The sequence below is a fragment of the Lingula anatina genome, chromosome 2, assembly GCF_051362555.1.
Source record: "Lingula anatina isolate TDL-2025a chromosome 2, LinAna3.0, whole genome shotgun sequence".
NCBI lineage: Eukaryota > Metazoa > Brachiopoda > Lingulata > Lingulida > Lingulidae > Lingula > Lingula anatina.
In genome coordinates, this window is record NC_141768.1 from 34,493,191 (window position 1) to 34,515,769 (window position 22,579).

The window sequence follows — 22,579 nt, forward strand, 5'->3', positions numbered from 1 at the left end:
GTCAATAGCCCAGTTACATGTAAACGATTAAGAGCTTGGTGAAAGGATAAAAAATACTGCACCACCTTAGCATCACTGTTGCCATAAAAGCAGGGAGTCCGGTTATAACGGTCCTTCAGAAAACAGGAAAATAGGAAAAATTTTTCAAAAAAATAGGAATTTTATCAAAAAAGTATAGGAAAAATAGGAATTATTCTGAAAGAAAGATGGCATCCCAACACCCTTAAAGCCATACCAGTCTAATACATATCTTTAATTGTAGTAAATAACACTATTTAGTGTAACAACAATAATTTGTCTAACAAATTTACTAACAACAACATAAAATACTAAGGCTCTTTCACACCTTTGTAGTCCAAACAATGTAAACTGTCAAAAACATGTTTTAACATTTTTTTACTAGACAACTTTTTTTTGTCCTTACTGAGACATGGTACTATCCAGCTGATTTTCGAACTCAACCTGTATTTAAGTAACAATGATTACTCCTATTAACTTGAAGACAATAGGCCTACATAGTATAATATGTGCTTAAAAAACTACTTTACTTCCAGAAAAAAATGAAGCTCTAAAACAGTCCTATAAATCTTTTCTGTAATTTTGAGATTCAAAAGTAACAGGGTTTTCCATTAATGGTCATTATGGCATCAATCCCAAAAATGGTATTTTTTCTTCAACTTTGATGCAATATATTACTACAGTGCTTAGCACCATAATCTATTAATCGCCCCAATTTTTAATTATGCACTGCAGGTAACACAGATAAATGGAAAATTTTTAATGTAAATAGCATTATTTATTCCTTTCAAACTTAGAATAAATTTTCTTAGAACTATATGAAGCTCCAGTACATACACATGCCTGATTTTTGCATGAAGTCGGATTTTTTTTTTTTTTGTGTAAATTATCTATTTTCCAAGGTGCCATTTTGAGTTCCCATGTAACTGAAACGCTGGTCAAGTTCAATTTTCTTAATGTCAACTATCACAAGAGTGCATAATTTAGAATTGGTGGTGGTTCTGCTAATACCTTGTACAACTCTTAGCCCCTGATTGGTCAGTTACCATTTTTATGTACAGACACAGATGTGTCTGTACATATTGCCATCACCTGCGTCTGTCGTCGCCGATGCCGTCGCCGATGCCGATGCCGATGCCGTCGCCGATGCCGTGCACTTTCCTTGTAAACACGATAAGTGGAGGACAGTTTTACTTTTTGGCTTTATATTTACAGAGCTGATGAATATTCATAAAACGCAGGTCAAGTTCGAAAATCAGCATGATCGGGCCATTATTGTAGAACTTATGCTGTTTTTTCACTTTTCAGCATATATGCAACCCTGTAAACACATTTTAAGGAACACCGTTAGGCCTGTTGTCATGAAACTCACAGGAGTAATCAATCTTACTAAAACGCAGGTCAAGTTCGAAAATCGGCATGATCGGGCCATTACTTTAGAAGTTATGCTGTTTTTTCACATTTCCTCAGATTCAATTCTTAGGCATGTTAACAGTCTTATTATTTTACTAATAAGATACATAAAAGTGTTTGTTTGACATTTCCTGAATCTTTACAAAATTGTTAGTTGATTATGTAAAAATGATGGTAAACTTGTTATCGTGTATTGTGTAATAAAGTGTCAAAAATGGAAATAAACTCATATCATTGCAGTTTGTCAGATGCAATCATTCACTATGTTCAGAATCTCAGGATGGAGGAAATTGGACATTTAACACTGTTGTATTGATATTTTTCCCATCTCATCAATTTTCTAAGTTGATCGTATAAAAATGGCAGTAACCTGTTAATTTTGTTTATGTTAAAAAAATTGTTAAAAATGGAAAAAAAAACATTTCAGAACAGTGCTGTCTTGTTTACATTTTGGCATTTTCAAGTTGTGACTTTGAAGTTCCATGGGCCTGAAGACCTTTGCTAGTCACATTTTCTGAATATCCATGATACTAATATTTTATTATTAAAAATTGATGGTCATTAAGCTGTTTAACATTATGTAATATTGCATCAAAATTTGAAAAAAAACTTATTTTGGGCACTGCTCCCATGATGACCATTTAAGAAAAACCATGTCACTTACTGTTCTCAAACAGTACAGTAAATATGTACAGATGTGTCTGTACATATTGCCATCACCTGCGTCTGTCGTGGCTGGCGTTGCCGTCACTGTCACTGTCACTGTCGCCGTGCACTTTCATTGTAAACGCGATAAGTGGAAGGCAGTTTTACTTTTTGGCTGTATATTTACAGAGCTGATGAATATCCATAAAACGCAGGTCAAGTCTGAAAATCAGCATGATCGGGCCATTATTGTAGAACTTATGCTGTTTTTTCACTTTTCAGCATATATGCAACACTGTAAACACATTTCAAGGAAAACCGTTAGGCCTGTTGTCATGAAACTCATAGGAGTAATCAATCTTACTATAACGCAGGTCAAGTTAGAAAATAGGCATGATCGGGCCACTATTTTAGTTATGCTTTTTATTTCACTTTTCAGCATATATGCAACACTGTAAACACAAAATAAGAAAAACAGATAGGCCAATTGTCAGTAAACTCACAGGAGTGGTCATTCCTGCTAAAACGCAGGTTGAGTTTAAAAATCAGCTTAATTGGGCCATTATTTTGAAGAAATGCTGTTTTTTCACATTTCCTCAGATTTAATTCTTAGGCATGTTAACATGCATGTTTCATTATTTAATTAGTAAGATAAGTAAAAGTGTTTGTTTGGCATTTCCTGCATCTTTACAACATATGTAAAAATGATGGTAAACTTGTTATCTTGTATTGTGTAATAAAGTTTCAAAAAATGGAAATAAACTCATATCATTGCAGTTTGTCAGATTCAATCATTGACATTCACTATGTTCAGAATCTCAGAATGGAAGAAATTGGACATTTAACACTGCTCTATTGATATTTTTCCCATCTCATCAATTTTTTTAGTTGATCATATAAAAACGGCAGTAAACTGTTAATTTTGTTTTATGTTAAAAATTGTTAAAAATGGAAAAAAAAATTCAGAACAGTGCTGTCTTGTTTACATTTTGGCATTTTCAAGTTGTGACTTTGAAGTTCCATGGGCCTGAAGACCTTTGCTAGTAACATTTTCTGAATATCCATAATACTCATCATTATGCTGTTAAACATTATGTAATATTGCATCAAAATTTGAAAAAAAAAAACTATTTTGGGCACTGCCCCCATGATGACCATTTAAGAAAAACCATGTCACTTACTGTTCTCAAACTTACAGGAAAGAAACATGGGACTAAAATACAGCTTCAGTAGGCAATGCAGTCTGTTTGGTAATTCTTACTGCCAGTTAAACAGTTTTTTTGTGAAAATTTAATTTTTCACATATTGGCATTTTCAAGGTGTAACTTTGAAGTTCCACGGGCTTGAAGACCCATGCTAGTCACATTTTCTGAAAATCCATGTATATTTTATTATTAAAAATTGACGGTCATTATGCTGTTAACCATTATGTAATATTGCATCAGAATAGAAGAAAACACAATTTTGGGTGCTGCTTGAGCATAATTAAAATTTGATGTTGAATTTGCAGTTTAACATAATGTACTTTTGCATCAGAATTGACAGTAGCCTATTTTGTGCATAGTTATTTCCTGTTTTTTGTCTGTACATTTGACAGCTTTGCTGCCTTGTTAATAAAGCTGTTTATTGATTAGACAGCAAAGCTGACAAATATACAGACATCATACAGGAAACGAGGCAGCAAAGCTGATAAATGACATTAAGAGACATTAGGATGCAGAAAATGTTTTGTCACCAAAATTGAGAAAAAAACCAATATAATTACGGTAAATATCAACTGACCGTGCCGATTTTCCAAAGCAACCTGCTTCTTTGCCAAACAAAGCCACTGAGTAAATTTAATGTAAAACAAAAAAATACGGTTATGCAGTTATGGGGGAATGTCATCTGTTGGACGGCCACAGTGACAACATGGACAGACAGACCAATCAGAATCATTGGTAAAAGGACATTTCCCAGATAATTATCAAATTCTTCTCATGGAATTGCTTGGTCTCTAATATTTAGACCAAAGATAAGCTATATTGTGGAGAATCTTATTTTTATTTATTTTGATGGACTTCCCACGATCCTCTTCCTCATGAATAGCAATCAGATGGGCAGAAGAGAGCAGACATGCTGTGTGAACATGCTGGACACAGGAGATTAAGCAGCTTTGCCCAAGAAGCAGACAAAAACATACATGCAGCATTTCAGATGTTCTTGTGTAGCTTGGGGGAAATCTGTGAATCTTTAAGATTATCAGACATTTACTAGTAGTAAACGTGGCTGGACCAGCAGATTTAGCTGATAATGTGCAAGTTGTCTTTCCTTTCTACATTGATATAGTAAAACAAATAAAGCACAGTCCCAAGTGAACTATGAAGAATAGGGCAAGTGAGAGGAAATTAGACCCTCTGCTTCACTTTGGTACCTATTTCCACTCATTCTGCCATACTTTTCATAGTTTAACCAGACTATGCTCTATTTGTTAATAGTGTAATATTGAATCAAAATTGACAAAAAAAAAAAAAAAAAAAAAAAAAAAAAAAAAAAAACGTTTCCTGTTTTATACTCTGTCATAAGGAAAAAATACTTATTATTTTCAAATCTTTAAGAGTGATTCATAGGTCACTCAAATACAATATTTTAAACAAATAACTGCTTTCAAACATAACTGCACCTGGTAAGTTGGTACTGATTTGATATTTTATATATTATCATATATTTACAACTAATCTTTCATTCCCATGGTTGAAACTGATGTGAACTTTATGAATGCATTTTACATTTATATCTAAGAATGCTATAAGTCAACTACCTGTCCAAGTTTTTTCCGTTCCTCAAATTTTTTCATCTCCTCCTGGACTTTCAAAGTTAACTCCACAAAGTCTATTCTGCCATCATATGCTTCAGCTTGTTCCATACAGAAATCTAAGGCATTTTCTCCTTTCCTAATATAGCATATGTAAACAGCGAGACCTGTAATACTTGACAGACTTGATATAAAAAGCCAAAGTGGAGCATCATGGTCTGTGCCTTCTTCCTTTGACCAGTAGTCCTGGCTAATGTCAGTATTAAATCCTTTGCTCTTAGAGAATTGAATTTTTTCACTGTTGGAAGCTTTCTCTTGACTTGCCTTGTCTACTTTCTTATTGCTGCTGGCATGGACATTCCTCTTCCTATGAAATTAGATACATTATATATATATTAAGATATTGTTGAAACCGGTTAGGGTGCAAATTTCACTGTTTTTTATTCTTTATTTTATTAAGCACCAAGGATGTACTTGTGCAGATGACCTTATTTTTGGCCTTTTCAACACACAAACACACTGGAGAGGTTGGTAGAATTGTCACAAAGAAAAATACTTTTTAAATATATATTCAAAGGGATAACAAATGTTCATTTTTGTGCTAAAAGGACCATGAAACAGATTTCCCTGGGTTAAACGAGGATTTTTCTACACTTACCTAAAGTTAATGAACCTATTCTGACATTTAAAGTTAGTTGATTGTGTTTTTTGCAATATTCTCTTGAGATATTTTTACAGAGTTAAACCATCTATGAAAGTCCACGTGGTCTGATGGCAAGCACAGACTTTAGAATAATTGCCATTACTGCCATTTTGGTAAAATGGAACTTACTATATTTTTATGTTGTTTAAAATGTATATATATGTATTTTTTTTTTTTATCTCATATGAAGAGTTGTCATCCCTTTAACAACAAGTATTTTAATGAATTAAAACAAACAGACTTACAAAATAGATCAAGGCAGAGTACTGGTGTAGCAGTTAAAAACAATGCAATCTAGCATGCCATACGAGATGGACTTAATGTTTCAGGGGCGGCTATTTAAAAACTGTGTCATTTCCTTTAATTTTAGAGATAATTTCAAAATTCCAAAAGTATAACATTCTGGAATCTGGATAAAAAGACAGTTCAAAAGAAATAACTTGTGTTAAATAGCTTTTTTGACTGCCAGTTCTAGCGGCGTTATCTATACGTACCACAGTAAAAGTGGAAGTCTGTTGGTGTTCAGCGGTCTAAATGCATATCTGATAAGACTCATGTTATCTCTGTCGACAAGGGTGCAACTTCCAAGTAAGGTTTTTTCAGCATAGATGTACGGGTTGCCGACTTTCTAACAAGGGAACTTGTTTGCGTAAAGGAAGTACCTGTTTCCCGTAATTGGTTTTGTAATGTTTGGCAGAAAATCTTATATATCTGTGTAAATCTTATATATCTGTCTAAATCAGTCACAATATATCACCAATAACTGAGAAAATATAAATGGCATTTTCAACTTTATTAAATGAATATGACACATTTAGTCAAAGTAGTCAAACTGAAGGCAGTGCCACAAGTGGGTACGCGTGGCGGGTTACTTGAATACTTCCGGTGCTTTCTGGTGTGCGATGCTGTTTCATTATGTGAAGTGGTTGCAGCGAAACCATGTGAATATATCTGTAAAACGAGTTGCATCAGTTTCTGCCAAGATGGTTCGTGTTTTAAGTGTAGCAGAGAAAAATGATGCTGCGAAATCTTTAGCAGAGATCTTGTCGAGAGGAAGATACAGAAGGGTATGCATTTGTTGTTGATGTAATGTACTGGTAATGTTACTGTTACACCCCATTTCCATAGATTTTTAGATCGATCTATCCCTGTGGGGAGTCTCACTAGATTACTGTCAGATTGGCCGGCTTAAGCGTCTGTCCCGCCTACTAAAAGCTGTAAGGGGGTAATTAACTATGGTGCCCGCTCGGCTGACTGCAATTTAGCGTGAACCCCCAAGGAGTTAGGTCGATCTAAATCTTAATCTTTAGATCGATCTAAATCTCTGGGAAAGCACCCTTAGTGTTCACTTATCAGAACGTATGTGGGAGCCCACAACAGACCTGTGTGCTGAAAACCTGCCCTATAAGGTGTGATGCATGCACCACAAGCTGCTTTAGCTTAGATTGGCTGAAAGTGATGTGCGAGCCCAGATTGCCCCCCTTTCAATCCTATGTAGCTTTACTGTACACATTTCTAAATGACAGCTGTAAACCTTTCTGAATAGTAGTTTTTCTTCCATATACCACATTTAATATGATTTACAGTTAAGAAAAGCCAAAATACCGGTACTGTATTTTATACCTTTTATTCAAGTTAAAAACCTGTTTCCCCTTGAACTGTGAGCAAGTTTTTTTTTTTTTTACCAAGAGTGTATAGGCGCAGTTTAGAAATGCAGTACTTATTTTCAACTTGGTGATTTCATGTTTTTGAAGGTTATAAGTTGTTTAACATGGCATAATGGAATGAGTTGTTATTGGCTGTGCCATGAAATATGGGAAAATGTTATTTCATGATACCTGGGCTCTTACCAACCTGAGCTCCTGCTCATTGCCCCCTGCTTACGTATTACACAACCTGCTACCACCTTATATGCAGCTTTTTGGCTCTACCTCAAATATTTATGGAGGAAATACATCTAAAAGGTTAAATAAGTATTGGATTCATGAAGTTAAATAAGTATTGAATTCATGAATTTTACAAAGTAAAAGTATCCCCTTTTTCCTTTTCCTTGCTTCCTACCAGTGCCTGCTCTCCTTCTTCTTCTTCTTCTTCTTCTTCTTCTTCTCTCTCTCTCTCTCTCTCTCTCTCTCATTGCAAATTTATATGCAATCTCTTTTACTTTGTACACAGTTCATAGTATTAGTTATGGCAGAACTCTAGATCTACTAGTACATGCATTAAAGAACATCACTACATTAAACCAACAAAATGCTTTTTCAGAGAGAAGGGTTGTCACGTTTCAACAAACTTTATGAATTTGAAACCAACATCCTAAATATGAACTGCACTATGACAATGACCTCAGTTTCTGGACACCTGATGAACTTTGATTTTACTGGCCAGTACAAAAAGTGGTAAGTTGAAAATGAAATGCACAAATCCTTAGCATTCATTGGCTAATAACGTCTCCATTTGTATCTTGATATGGTTTATATAGTGCTACAATAGATGTGATTTAAACCTTGATTGTATCCCTGAAATGAACACAGCTTTGAGATAGAGATAAATTTCTAACTCTCAACAATTTGCTGTTTTAAGGCAGAGTTGCACTCCACAGTCACTGTTTGATGCACCAGTAGAGAAGTGTTGTCCTGAAAATTTTGTGGATATAAAGGTGTGTATTCAATATTGCAGCAAATGCATTTATATTATTGAAATATTGAAGAAGTTTTAGTCAGTCACTAATTAGAGAATGAATTCACAAATCCTGATTTTTGTTTAAGCCTACAGGTGGCTTAATGTTTCTCCTAAGTTCAAGTTTAAGTTAAATTTTGAAAAAGTAAAGCCATGTTGCTGTTGTTAAAAAAAAATTTTAAACATTCATTATTCAGGTTTTAAAGTTTGTTTGCTTAATAATTGGTAGCTCTCCTCTACATAATGTGCCTTAACACAGATAATTTGCAATAGCCATGATCATTGTGTCAGGTAATCATAGCTATGGTTTTTTTCTGATATGTAGAACAATTAAACAGTCAATCATGTACATAGATCAGTTACTTGTTCTACCACTGTTTTCTGTACTTTACAGAGGACACTTGAAAAAGAGGTACGAGGCTGCAACACATTGATTATATGGACAGATGGAGATAGGGAAGGAGAAAACATTGGTTTTGAAATTATCAATGTGTGCAGACAAGGTAAAATATTACTGGTGTTTTTTGTTTTTTTTTTAAGAAAATTTTGACACTGAACTTGACATATTAAAATTTCAGATCATGGGTCTTATGTCATATGAGTCCTCATAAATGAGTAACTAGGAATAAATCGTACAATTTTAATTAGTTTTTTTATCTTAACCTGTGTCACCAGTTTGATTGACACTTTCTTCCTTTTTGCAGCTAAACCAAATATTAGGGTATACCGTGCCAGGTTTTCAGAGATAACACCCCAGTAAGTTCTGACCACGATCATAATATTATGAATTTGACATGTTTTGGATCTCACCTTTGCATTGCTTTTCTAAAGTGTCTTTCCCAATGCAAAGAGTTTCACCCTTATTACTGAAAAGTTAACTGTGTGTGCCTTATCAATTTTCACACATTTTCTAGTCTTGTATGAAATCACCATTCACGTAACATTTCCATTACAATGCACATATTTGATATATTATATATTACCATTGATGTTATTTTGGAGTATTTGACCTCACCACATATGAACAAGTTTCTTACTATTGTATTTAGAGAAGTTGGATAATATGTGCATAGTACTACTTTGTTCTGTCTGATCATATTTAAATGACTGTAATTTGCAAAAAATGTTTAGAATTTTCATTGCATTTGAACAGATAAACAAGTAGTTATACATATTTTACCCAGGTATATGCATTTCATTAGCTATACAATATATGCTGATATAGCAGCCTATTTTATTCTCCTTTACAGTGATACGTGAACTCTGTAATTATATGAAAAAGATGAGCAGTGATTTTTAGAAATATTCATTTTAAGATTGGACTTTCAGAGCAATAACCAGAGCCTGTCAAAACTTGATGGAGCCTGACCAAAATGTGAGTGATGCTGTGGATGTCAGGCAGGAGCTAGACCTGAGAATAGGTGAGAAATGTCCATGAAGAGAAGTTTCTATTAGGAATTATGATATGCTCTATATATTTTCAGTAGTTAAGTTTTTTTTTTTTAGGCACTGTTTTTCTTTTCTTTTTTTTATCGATAATATCTGTAACCTTAAAATGATGAGGGAATAGTTGTTTTTTAGAATATCACCGAATATTTTTTAATCTCTCTGGAATAAAAAATATTCTGTATTTGAAGTTGAGCACATTTTTAGACAAGAGGTATTGAAAGTTTGTGAAAAGAAAAGAGAGAATGCCAATCATCATTCTAAAAGAAATTCACAAGATAAAATGGATGTTTAAAATCTTACTATAACATGTAGTATCATTATTATGCTATATGTAACAGTAACACTATAATTCTATAGCAACACATTCTTGGGTCTTTTAGGTGCTGCCTTTACAAGATTCCAGACCCTGAGACTGCAGAAGATTTTTCCTGGTGTATTGGGGGAGCAGCTCATCAGCTATGGCAGCTGTCAGTTTCCCACTTTAGGATTCGTTGTTGAGCGATACAAGCAAGTGCAGCAATTTGTTTCTGAAGCATTCTGGAAAATACAAGGTAAATGGTAGCCAGTATCGTAGAAGTAGATATTTTCTAAAGAAAATGAGAAGATCTGGAAGGCAGATTGAGGTATGGCTAGTGTGTATATTATCCATAGGATGGTTTTGAATTTTCAGGTCCTAGCGTGCTAATTGTAATGTTCAATGAATGTGGATCCTTTAAAGTGGTACTTTTTGATTGGTCAGACCAATGTAAATTATGTAACCTGAAGATCATCTTGTAATATTGATAACATATGTTGATTTTCAGTTACTCACAAAGTACAAGATGGCGCAGCAGAATTCAGTTGGAAAAGGTAAAGCAACGTCAGGATAATTTGCATAGAAACACAAAGCAGTCAGCTTATCTTGGTTGTAGGAAAATAGAACCAAGAGAGATTTTCTTTCAAGGTTTTTCATTTAAAGAGCTATTTATATTGTTTATTAAGATTATCATTGTGCTTTGAAATATAATGTTATAGGAGTGTGCCTCGTTGCCACGTGCTTCACTATAACAGTTATACTCTTAGGATATTATGATATAATAAAAATTACATGAAATAAATTTAAAGTTGATCCAAAGGTACCTGTAATTCATTTCATTATCATTTCAAGCAAGATAAAATATTTGATAACTTTAAGCATAAAACAGTTAAAATATATAATATTTTTTGTTAAAATGAATGAAATTTTCACCGGAGTTATAATCCATGTGAGGTTTAAATTACAGGGTCAGGTTGTTTGACCACACAGCCTGTTTGGTGCTATATCAGCATTGCATGGAGGTATGGAAAATTTCTTTACCAGAGTGTGTGAGATATAATTTGGAACAAATATTTATATATGATATTTCATATATGATAAACAGTAAAAAAGATCATTTGAGTGATCTGGAGGAGGGAAAAATAGACAATTATGTTTCTAGTAATACTGTTTTTTTTTCTTCACTTAGCTCCTTTGGTGTTACAAGCATTCCTTGCATTTTAACTTACAAAAGATATTTGTGAATATGGGTAGTGTTTTATTATCCAAGAGAGGATGTAACATACATTTTACTCATTTTTTAAATGTTTAACAAGGAAGTAGGTAGGTATGAGTTTAAAAATATCCCACAGATATTCTTTTATCAATTGTTGTAATAATAATTATTATTATGAAAGAAATTTTTTTAATAGAGCCCCACAGCAAGAGTGGAAGAAGTAAAAACTAAACCAAAAAGCAAATGGAGGCCTAACCCTCTGGACACGGTGGTAAGAAAAATTATAAATAAATTTGTCTTTAAGAACAGAATTTACAAAAAGGGGAGTTATATGCATTTCTCTATGAATTCATTTACCACGGCATATTAATTTACGTCATATGTACATATGAGGTGATTTTTACTTACAAAATTTAAGAAAAAAGAAGGGTACTTCAAATCGTGATCTGATGTAGAGCCAGTTACACAGACTACAGGGTTCAAAATCGTACAATTTTGCAGGAGTTAGAAAAACTGGCCTCTAGGAAGTTGCGCATTAATGCCAAGGAAACCATGAAAATAGCTGAAAAGCTGTATACCAGTGGATTCATCAGTTATCCACGTACAGAAACTAACATGTTCCCCAAGGACATGGACTTGAGGGGACTTGTGGAGAAACAAACACAAAGTCCACATTGGGGAGGTGAGATCAGTTTGATTAGTTTTGTCAGAAATCTGGGGATTTTCAGCTAAATGTGATGACTTAACTTTAAGTCACACTAGTTACAATGTTGATTAAGTAGGTATGCACACTGTAGAAAGAACAAGAGATCATAATTTTTGATATCTCTTATTTAGTGTATTTAAGTTTATTTCACTTTTAGTAAATATGTCATGTTGATCAATTACAATGTTATAACATGAAAGATGTACAGTGACATGAATCTTAGAATTTTTGACTTTATCTAAATTATCATTCTTCTACATCAATGGAAGTTAATATATGTTGATTTGATTTGATTTTCCAGGGTTTGCTGGACAGATCATGGAGCGAGGTCCTACTCCCAGAAATGGGAACAAAACTGATAATGCTCATCCCCCTATACATCCTACCAAGTACACAAACTCTTTACAGGTAGGTCTGTTACGACTGGACTGGTTTGGATCAGACAAAAGCCTTACTCCCATCAATTCAGACCATCAGGTTGCAGAAACTCTATCATCTCTTTACACTGTGACATCTGATGGTGTATTTTAGTGGGTTAAAGGTGGCTTTCTTAAAGTAAATTGTATAGTAATTTGTAGGTGTCAACAAATTTGCCAGCTGGACATCTTATGGTCTGTGTAGTAGTCATATTGTCCCATGGATAGAGTACTTTGAATATACCCTATGTACCACAACAAGTATGGTTTTCATGGCTAAAGATCTAATAATATAGAACGTGGTCCTTGAGTGCCCCAGCTTTCTTGAGAGGTATTGGTTACAGTAGCAAAAAAGTAAAAAGAAATTCGGTTTGCACAAATTTCTATATGCTAATGTTACATATCTTTACAAGCTTTCATACACAGTTCTTTGTTTAGCTTCTATTTACTCTGCAGTGATACATATCAACTTATGTTATTAAAATCAAGGTCTTGTTTGTTTAAAAAGATATGTCATTGGATTAGTAATATATTTTTCTTATATCTCCTGCAGGGAAATGAAGCCAAGCTGTATGAATACATAGTGCGGCATTTCTTGGCCTGCTGTTCCCAGGATGCACAGGGCATGGAAACCACAGTGCAGATTGATATTGCCGAGGAAAAGGTGTGTGTGCTCTCATCAACAGCGATAAAGTGTTTGTTCTTTTTTCTTCTTTAAAAGGTCAAACTTTTTTTTTCCACAATAATTATTGTATTGATTTGGCTTTAGTTGATCAAGAATGAGATGTTTTTTTTCTTTTGGAGTAGTTTTTCCTTTTAAGGTGTTAAATTGAATTTAGAAAATTGTTGGCTTTTGTACAAAATTTTCTTCAACAGAATTCAGGTGAAGGGGGGGGGGGGTGGTATTCCTTATAATATTATACATCCAATTTAATAAATGAGAATATATGAGCTATATATTATCTTGGAGGAATCATTTCCCTTTTTCATGACCTCTATATAATTTTAGTTTGTAGCCAGTGGTTTGATGATAATAGCCAAGAATTATTTGGATGTCTATATCTATGATAAATGGAACGCAAAGGTAGGTTGTTTTGCTCTGGATTATTACAAGTGCATTAATGAAATAGTATACAATTATTTGATACCTGATACTCATTTGAAACAATATTGAACTGAAATAATCAGTATTAAAATAGTTACATAATTTTGTTTTCAGAATACAGTGTAAATTATAAACTGTTTTTCAAATAAATATAAGTGTTAAATTTTCTGCCTGTCTAGTTTTTTTTTTTGCAGATGGCCATTCTTTCCCACAACTTTACCATATTATCTTTAATTTTCAGGTTATTCCAGTCTTTAATCAAGGGGAAACTTTTCAACCAACATCAATACAGGTACTTATTCTGTTTGATTTTCAAAAGACCTATTTCATGCTGATTTGGCTGATGACTAAAATGAATATGTGTTCAACACATTGTGAATTTTTGAGTATATCATAGTAAGTATATCATATATCAGAGTATATCATATCAAATGCATGTTTGAATAGGGTTTGTGACTAAATTGTGAAATTGGCCTGCTATAGGGCAAATTGAAAGATGAAGGATAATGGAATAAATTCAAAAGTTTGCTTTGTGGATTTATATTCAAAATAATATGTTATTTGAACTATTTACCATTGATTATAACAGACATGGAATTTTCAGAATTATGGAGAATGTTTGCCTTTCTCCTCTCCAGGGACCTTTTTCTTGAAAGTTTATGTCTCTGAGATTTGCAAACTTTTAGCCTGAAAGACCTTCAACTGTGATAAATTGTACTATAATTGTAGATGGTTGATGGGGAAACAAGCCCACCTTTGCTGTTGTCAGAGGCAGACTTGATAGCACTCATGGAGAAGCATGGCATAGGTAAAACTTATAAAATGACTGTTGTCAACTTGTTGAATCCTTAAAATCTAGTTAAGTTATTGATAAATTAGGATTTTTATGATCTTTTTGCTTTGTTTTTGATTTTTTTATTGATATTTTTTATAAAAGTAGAAAATTGAAAACATTTCTAATATGTTATCAGATTTCTGGCTGGAGAGAGCTACTCTGATGACAGATTATGGGCTCTTTGAGTCTTGATGACAGAATCTGAAAATCAAAACTTTTTTCTTTTTTATTCAAATAGAAAGAAAGAAAGCTCCCTAGTATTGTCTAGGGACTGGCAGTGCAACCTTGCAACATTCTTTTCACTTAAGTTACTTCATATGAAATTCTGTAGAAAAATAATCCAAAGTAGATTGAAAATGTATCCCCAATGTATTATAAAAATGCAGAACATATTACAACATGTGTTTTCTAGGCACTGATGCAACCCATGCAGAACATATTGAAACTATCAAATCAAGGAATTATGTAGGAGTGCGCAATGATGGAAGATTTGTGCCAGGAGAACTGGGAATGGGGCTTGTGGAAGGTAAATCAGCATAATGCTTATTATAATTCCTCACATCGTCAGGCCATAGAGTTCTTTTACTAGAGTCATTTAGCTGTAAAACAGTTACATTTAGTTGTATGATGTGTAATGTTACCGTGCTAATAATGTGACTAAATTTTATAAGCCTAAAACTTGTCTTTCCCATTACTTTAAAGAATTTTCCAGAATTGTTGTTATAGTAAGCAGGGTGTGAAAGTTACTTAAATAACAACGCACCTCATAATGGAAAAAAAAAAGATGAAACAATTTTAAAGCTTAAAATATTGGGCCTATAAGTGACTTTTTTGTAAAGTGAATCTTTAAAATGTCAGATATGACCAAACTGTATCTATATTTTTTGTGCTAATGCTCGTGTGAAAACATTATTTTAGGCTATGACTCCATGGGATATGAAATGTCTAAACCTCACCTACGAGCAGAACTAGAAGCTGATTTAAAAAGGTGTGTAAAATGAAATTCAGCTGTCGTAATAATCAAGGTGACATTTTCTTCTCTTGGAACTTCAAAAGGCCTTTTTTTAATTTGATGATTATGTAAATACCTGTTTGAAATATTCAAAGGGGTTTGTTGTTAAATTATAGTACAGTGCTTTCAATTTTGTTTTGTAGGATTTGTGAAGGAAAAAAGGACAAGGATGGTAAGTGATTTTTGTACATTTTACAGCCCAATTTTTAAGGTTTACAGATTTAATAAAACCCTAATTTCATTTTATATAACCTCTGAGTCATTAGTAGGGTAATATTTTTTTTCTCTTTTAGTGGTTTTAAGAGAGCAGATTCAGAAATACAAGGAAGTTTTTATTGAGGCCTGCAGGCAGGTAAGTAAATTTAGAAGTATGGCAAAATTTCAGTTTTCTGTGACTTGGGGGGGGGGGGGGGGGGGGGGCATTTGTGACTAGCTGCCTTCATCAGTTGATATATCAGACATTTACAATAGGTTCCTTTTTGCTGTACCACAGTACATAGTGGTCAGTAAGGGATAACATCCACTCACATCAGTCTGATGAGACCTCCAATCATGGTGGCCATAATTAGCTAACACTGGTTAGAAAATTCCCAGGGTGTGTTCAATAAATTTACTATGTGATCAAATTACCAAGCCAACAAACATTTCTTCAGTCAGTTTTATAAATATATTGGATTTGTGTGATTTTTATTACAGTTTATGATGTTCAAATATACTAAACAGTAAATTTGTCTTGTTGTTCACAAAACTTGTCTCTTTTTGAAGATATAAGTATTTAGCATTTAAGAGAATTGATATTCACTACCATTAAATTTTGATAAAATATTCCAGGCCAGCAAAATTGATGAAGCTTTGTCTCATTACCTGAATGAAGAGGCTCAACCCTACGCTGAGCAAGGTGAGTATACAGCCAACCTTATTCAATTGGAGAATCCAGATGTTTACGCAATGGGTTATAAACATGAATGGCTTGATTGGTTACGTATACATAGAATTACCTTTTGATAAAATGAAAATATGAATATTAGAACCAGTTTGCATACTAAAAATCTTGTTTAATCAGTTGCAAGCACATTAATGGGAGCTCTCTTTTAAGTTGAATTATTACTGAGTAGGTTGATTTAAACATATTGTTCTTTATACTGTCTAATGTAGAGGCCCCTCATGAGGTGTCTGTCCCAGTTCTGCAGTGCCCTGGCTGTTCCACAGACATGTTGATTAAGAGAAAGAAGGATGGTCAAGGGTAAGCTGCTTGAGAAGGGGGGTTGGTGTCTATCTCGAACAACCTAGCTAAAGCCTTGGTCATGAACGGCCGTACGGGCTCTCTTTGCGTCCAAATTTTGCGCAGAATCTCACGTCCCACGCAAGACAAACTCAAGAAATGAGTACAATTTCCACGGCCATCGCTCCCTGCAATTAGCTTCCCTGCTTGAAAGGAAATCTCATGTGGCCTTTGCGACTCGCAAGGCAGACTTTCCTCAATCTCTACGACCTCCACGGCCTCCGCAACACCCAAAAATCGCAGGGGATGTACGATCCTGAAATTCGTGCGTCTGGTTGTGACCGAGGCTTTATACAGCTTATGATATATTCATTACATTTTTATAGGATTTATGCTCAAAACAAGCCTAGGTAAAATTGAATTTGTGTTGGGTTTTTGTGTAATCTTTGCTGTGACTCTTAGTTGTATGTTTCATTGTTTTTTAACTTTGCTTTCATCTATGTGCATTTGCATTAACCTTATCATAAAGGTTTTCATGTATTTCTGTTTAGACTGTTTCTAAGTTGTATGGGGTACCCAGAGTGCCGAAATGCCATGTGGTTCCCAGATGCTGTGTTAGAAGCAACAGTGACAGATGAGATATGTGATAAGGTATTAACATAATCCTGTTTTCCTTTTTCCTGTGCAGGTTGATAAAAAATTTTAGCTTTGCTTTGATGAATAATAAAAATATTAGAGAAAGATGGATCCTTTCAATGTGCAAAAATTGTCAAACTTTCAGGTACAAAATTATATAATCAAAAAAAGTTATATTTCTATATAGCATTTGTGGTGCCTTTGCTTCATAGAATAGAATTTTAGAGAAGCATCCTTTTTTAATTTTGTTGCTGCCACTCAATAAAAATGATCTTATTTTAAGAAATTATGACTTAAAAATACAGTATCTGTAAGATTCAGTTTTCCCCCTTGAAAAGAAGGAGTAAATACTGTATGTTCAGTATCAAGAACTAATATGTAGCATATATAACGTATGGCATACACAGTTTAAAGTTTCATATTCAAATTGGTCATTGTGTGAAGAGAAAAGATTAAACTTGTGACATTTATTTTAGTGTCTGCCTGGCCCGGTGCGTAAGATCAAGTTTAAGTTCAAGAGAGGGTCAGTTCCACCAACAATGCCTACTGAGTAAGTAGAGCTGTGAGGTTTTAAAGTGGGTTAATTTATAACTATGTAATTTAAAGGTAAAAAAAAGATATTGTGCAAATTATGATTCCCTTAAAAAATATTAAAGGCATTTGTATTTTAAAAACCCAGTAAAAGGAAGACGTACATCTTGGTTTGAATGATAAACCTTACATCATGATTAGCTCCAGAAGATAGCTTGCCACCTCTGCAGCATGTGTAGTTTTCAATAGGTTTGTCAATTCTTTGATTCTTACTCAGAAATCATTTCAGTTCTCATCACAGACTGAGTGATTCACTGCTGGGTCCAACCCTGACCGAAAACCAGAAGAAAGGAATGGTGCACAATGTTTCAAATGATGCACTTTTTATTATTGTTTAGCTTTAAACAATTTCATTTTTACTTTTTCTACAGTTTTACTATTACAGAAATTGCAGTTTATTGAACATGTTTAGACTGTAGGATTATTTATTTACTTATTTATTCATTTATTTATAGGTATGTTGGCTGTGTTGGAGGATGTGATGATGATTTAACACAGGGAATGAATATGCATTTCACAGGTAATTTGAAGTCAACAGAAGTGGAATGTACGTAATTCAATACAACATGATACAGTGAACCTTGAAATTGCAAGAAATTGGGGTTAAAGATACAATATACTCAAATGCAGGTTAAACATAGCCGAATTCCAGTATTATATATACACCACTAACAGCATTGATATTCCAGGGAATTCCCGCTTGAAGCAGTCTCAACGTTCAGTAAGAAGTAATGACAGTGGCTATGGAAGCAGCTTTCAGTCTACCCCAAGAAACTCCACACTTAACTCTCAAGGCACCCAGGGTCTCAGTAGGAGTGGAAATTCTACTAATACATATGACAGAAAGAGAAACTTTTCATCTTGTGCAGCTCCAGTATCATCAAGTATTACTGGGAGATTTAATGGTGCTTCTGTAATTGGAGGAAGGAATGGGTTTCCAATGCCCGCAGGGACTTCTCCTCAAACTGGAATACCAGCTAGAATGCCCTTGGCCCCTATAACTCCAGCACAAGGCAATGCCACTGTGTGTAATTGTGGTAGTGATGCAATGCTGTTGACTGTTAGAAAAGAGGGACCAAATACAGGTGACATATGTTAACAGTATTTAACAAGCAAGTGTGTTTCAAGGCTTTCTCTTCATTTTTCAGTTGGTTTTAGAGCATTTTGACCAACTTAATAGAGTTTGTACCTCGTCCTACACAAGAGCTAAATGTGTTCTGTCTGCCACAGGGTGTCACATTCATGTTTATATAATATTATAACTTAAGAAAGGGGAAAGCTGTCTTTTGCTCACAAAATATCTTTCATGGATGCCTGGGATCCACAATTTTCAAAGATTTGTGGGCTCATGCATGATTTTATATTAGTTTACTTTGACCTACCTAAGGTTAAAGAAATACGCCTTTGATCACCTGGACTGAAGCTTGCTTTTTATCCAGATTTTCCCGTCTGTAATTTATGCAAATTTTAAACAATATACTTGGTATTTTAGGATTTTATATATTTGCTACCCTATGGTGAAGTATGCAGGATTTTTTAAAAATATTTTCCAACATTTGTGAAATATTTTCTTTTTTCTTTTCTTTTCTCTGCAGGACGCCAGTTTTTCAAATGTCCCCTCCCTCAAGGCAGTGGCTGTGATTTCTTCCTTTGGGCAGATCAATCTTCTGACTCACAACTGAGGTACGTCAAGGACAACTTAAGAGTAAATGGGAGTATATGGGAGACTGTTTTGAGCATTTCAGTTTTAAGACTTTTTAAAGCAAATGTGTATATTATTGTTATTACAGTATCAATACTGTGTCAAGTACCTAATTTAGAAGTACTCTATAAGCTTGCTCATCTTTCTTCCACTTTGTGCATAAAATTGCCATGCAGTAAATTTCAATTTTACTGAGGAAACATAGTAATATATGTGTAACCCCATCATAAACATTTTGTTTTTGTTGAAAATAGGCAAAGTCCTAATGCTGTAAATGGTTCCTCACTGCCTCTTAGTAGTCCTCGTGCCAGACATGTTGAAGATGGTGTAAAATGTAACTGCCAGCAGGCTGCAAAACAGTAAGTTTGTCAGTATGAAATTCATGATGTTAAGTGCATCTTCAGATGGTATGCTAAACACATTCAGTCTGTGTTAATATTGCACATATATGATTATTAATGGGCTCATTTCAGTAAAACTATCCAACTATGCGGAGACTCTTGCTGAATGCAATCAGATTAACAAGTCTTCTCTTGTTTCCAACTGTCTCATATAATCACCAGCTTTTCTCTATTCTACTCAACCCCACGAGGAGACGTTAATCTGATGATCTGATCGTAATCAGCAGGAGTCCCTGAAGCAGAAGTGGATTGATCTATGTTAAATGCGCCCTATCATATTATGTTTTAATGTTTAATGCACCCTATCGTATTATGTTTTAATGTAGCTGTGAGACATGTTATCCTTTTTTTTTTTTCACTTCAACATCTTCATTAATACTGAAGCGGTTTAGAGATTGGCCTGTCTGTATTTCAGACTAACAGTGCAAAAAGAAGGTCCAAACAAAGGTCGTCAGTTTTATGCATGTCCAAAGCCGAGAGGCGAGGGCTGTGCCTTTTTCCAGTGGGGAGATGCAGTAGCGTCAACTTTTAACAGCCACTTCTTAGCACCTTCCCAGCAGAGTTCAGCTTACAGTGCAGGTGATGGGGAGGTACAGTGCAGATGCCATCAGTCAGCTAAACAGTAAGTGGACAATAACTGGATGAATAGCTTGATTTTAAGTACAATTTTTGTATATAGTTTCATTTGACTATATATATTAGGATATATTATATGTCAAATTATTTTCACTTTATTTTTACAAAGAAGTGTAAAAATGAATATCAAAAATAATAATTTTGAGAGAATCAGAAATGTTTGTGATAAAACATTTGTATTTAGCACTGAAAAAAGGCAATAGATTGGACAATTTAAGATTTTGTACACCTGTCGTTATCAAAAACGTTTTTGCCATGAATGAATTTAAAGCTGAAGAAAACACATGCTGCATTTATTTTAGATATATTCTGGCTTCATATCTGTGTTAAAACTAAGTGGGTGACAGACTTAATACATATATCAGTTATTTTTAGGTTAACAGTGCACAAAGAGGGACCAAATAAAGGCCGCCCATTCTACGCTTGTCCAAAACCAAGAGGTGAGGGGTGTGGATTTTTCCAGTGGGCAGATGAAGAACCAGACTCCATGCTCAGCAGCAATGCAGGTAGGTACATATATATAATGAAATTTGCTGTACACGTGATTATCTTATAGACTAATCTTCAAGATCAGACTGGAAAAGCAATAGTTTTACTGTTCTAGAATGCTTGGTATCCTGCTCCTTACTCACACTTTCTCTCTCTAAATTTTAATTTTAATAATTGATTAAAATGTCTGATTTTGTATTACTGACTTAGCTGGTGTTTTATGGCCTGCAGATGCAACTCTATTACACTATTTTGCTGTGATTTTATACAATTCAACTTTATGGCCTGCAGATGCAACTCTATTATACAATGCAACTCTATTACACAATTTTGCTGTGATTTTATACAATTCAACTTTGTATTTATGTATATGTATATATTTAATTTTATTCTGTTCTATTTTTCAGGTTGAATTAATTTGAGTTGATGCAAATTTAAATTTTCTTACTTTCAAATGGTATAGTTTCTCCTCTCTCTCTCTAACTCAGGTGACCATTTTGGAAATGGAGCCAGGAAGAGAAATAGCAACACAAATAGACAGCCTGGAGAGAAAAAAACTAGAAAATGTGGTCTCTGTGGGGAGGAAGGTATACACCAATAATATATTTCTGAAAGTTTAGACTCTTCCCTTCCCACTGGAATTATAACCAAGATGCATTTCTCCTTTTTGATAAAATTTGATATAATGAGTTTACATTTTATGTAAGTGATAATGCATATTTAATATTATTAATGATCAGAATTCAACACTCAGTGCTCTTACAGGTAGCAGATATTATCAAATTAACATTGTGTGACTATTACATCAAATGTATATTTATGACTTACTGATCCAACATGTAATAAAGCAAGAAAATAGGAGTCGGATCACTAGATAGAAGATGTTCTTGTCGATATATAATTTAATGTGTGTACTAATTTGCAGGGCACACCCGTAGGAATTGTCCACATGCTTAGTGAAGAGATCCACACAACAAGACCTGGTTTATGAAGGGAGTGTTTCATCAGCCAAATTATCCAGCAATTTACAGTTTGGTCAGCTCATCTCTGCCTGGAAAGCAAAATGATGTGGTTACTGTTGTGCAGGTGCTGTTACCACCAACAGAGAAATGAACCATGTTAACCTTCAGTTTTTTGGTTTTTGGAAAGTTGCCAGATGTTACTTTGACACCGAGTACTACTCAGAGTGTCAAAGTGGCTAGATGCTACTTGATCAACAAAGGATAGGGAGACTTATTGTGTAACAATCAACTATTGCTTTGTGGAGTATTATCTGAACACTAAAGCTCCATAGACTTTGGAATGCATTTTGAATACAATGCACACTTAGAGAAATATTAACCCTTTAGCTCAGGCAAATTTATATATCCACCAAGAGACAACAGAATAGCATCAGCATAAATGATGCAAAAATGAATCAGCTTTCTGCAAACTTGCTAACAAGACACAATATGAATATATCCATCTCCTGCTGTACTCAACTATTTGTTATTAATAGTAAAAAATCTGGGAATATCTGGGATGCTGCCATCTTCTACATGTCATGAACAATTCTCTTTCAATGACTGGCCAATAAGGAGCTGTCAGGGTTAACAAAAAGTCTTGAATTTAAACTATTT

The 22,579-nt window shown here is 34.1% G+C and overlaps 1 protein-coding gene across 2 annotated transcripts; it reads left to right on the forward strand.

The window, feature by feature from the left end:
- The first annotated feature begins 6,430 nt into the window (after positions 1-6,430).
- Positions 6,431-22,436, forward strand: LOC106178006 (DNA topoisomerase 3-alpha). 2 transcript variants are annotated; one of them, XM_087003126.1, is made up of 32 exons: positions 6,431-6,640; positions 7,836-7,969; positions 8,154-8,229; positions 8,644-8,752; positions 8,954-9,005; positions 9,579-9,670; positions 10,079-10,249; positions 10,502-10,547; positions 10,961-11,015; positions 11,406-11,480; positions 11,711-11,891; positions 12,217-12,323; positions 12,885-12,995; positions 13,341-13,415; positions 13,678-13,728; positions 14,166-14,244; positions 14,684-14,797; positions 15,190-15,259; positions 15,427-15,455; positions 15,577-15,635; positions 16,115-16,181; positions 16,439-16,526; positions 17,057-17,156; positions 17,618-17,691; positions 18,188-18,252; positions 18,422-18,817; positions 19,328-19,415; positions 19,731-19,793; positions 20,251-20,457; positions 20,847-20,977; positions 21,449-21,547; positions 21,886-22,436. In XM_087003126.1, exons 1-32 carry the CDS (start codon positions 6,476-6,478, stop codon positions 21,915-21,917), a joined length of 3,261 nt encoding a protein of 1,086 aa, XP_086859252.1. In that variant the 5' UTR covers positions 6,431-6,475; the 3' UTR covers positions 21,918-22,436. The 2 variants fall into 2 exon arrangements, with proteins under 2 accessions (XP_086859252.1, XP_013416438.2); XM_013560984.2 differs by having other exon boundaries at positions 6,432-6,640; positions 19,689-19,793.
- The last annotated feature ends 143 nt before the right edge of the window (positions 22,437-22,579 follow it).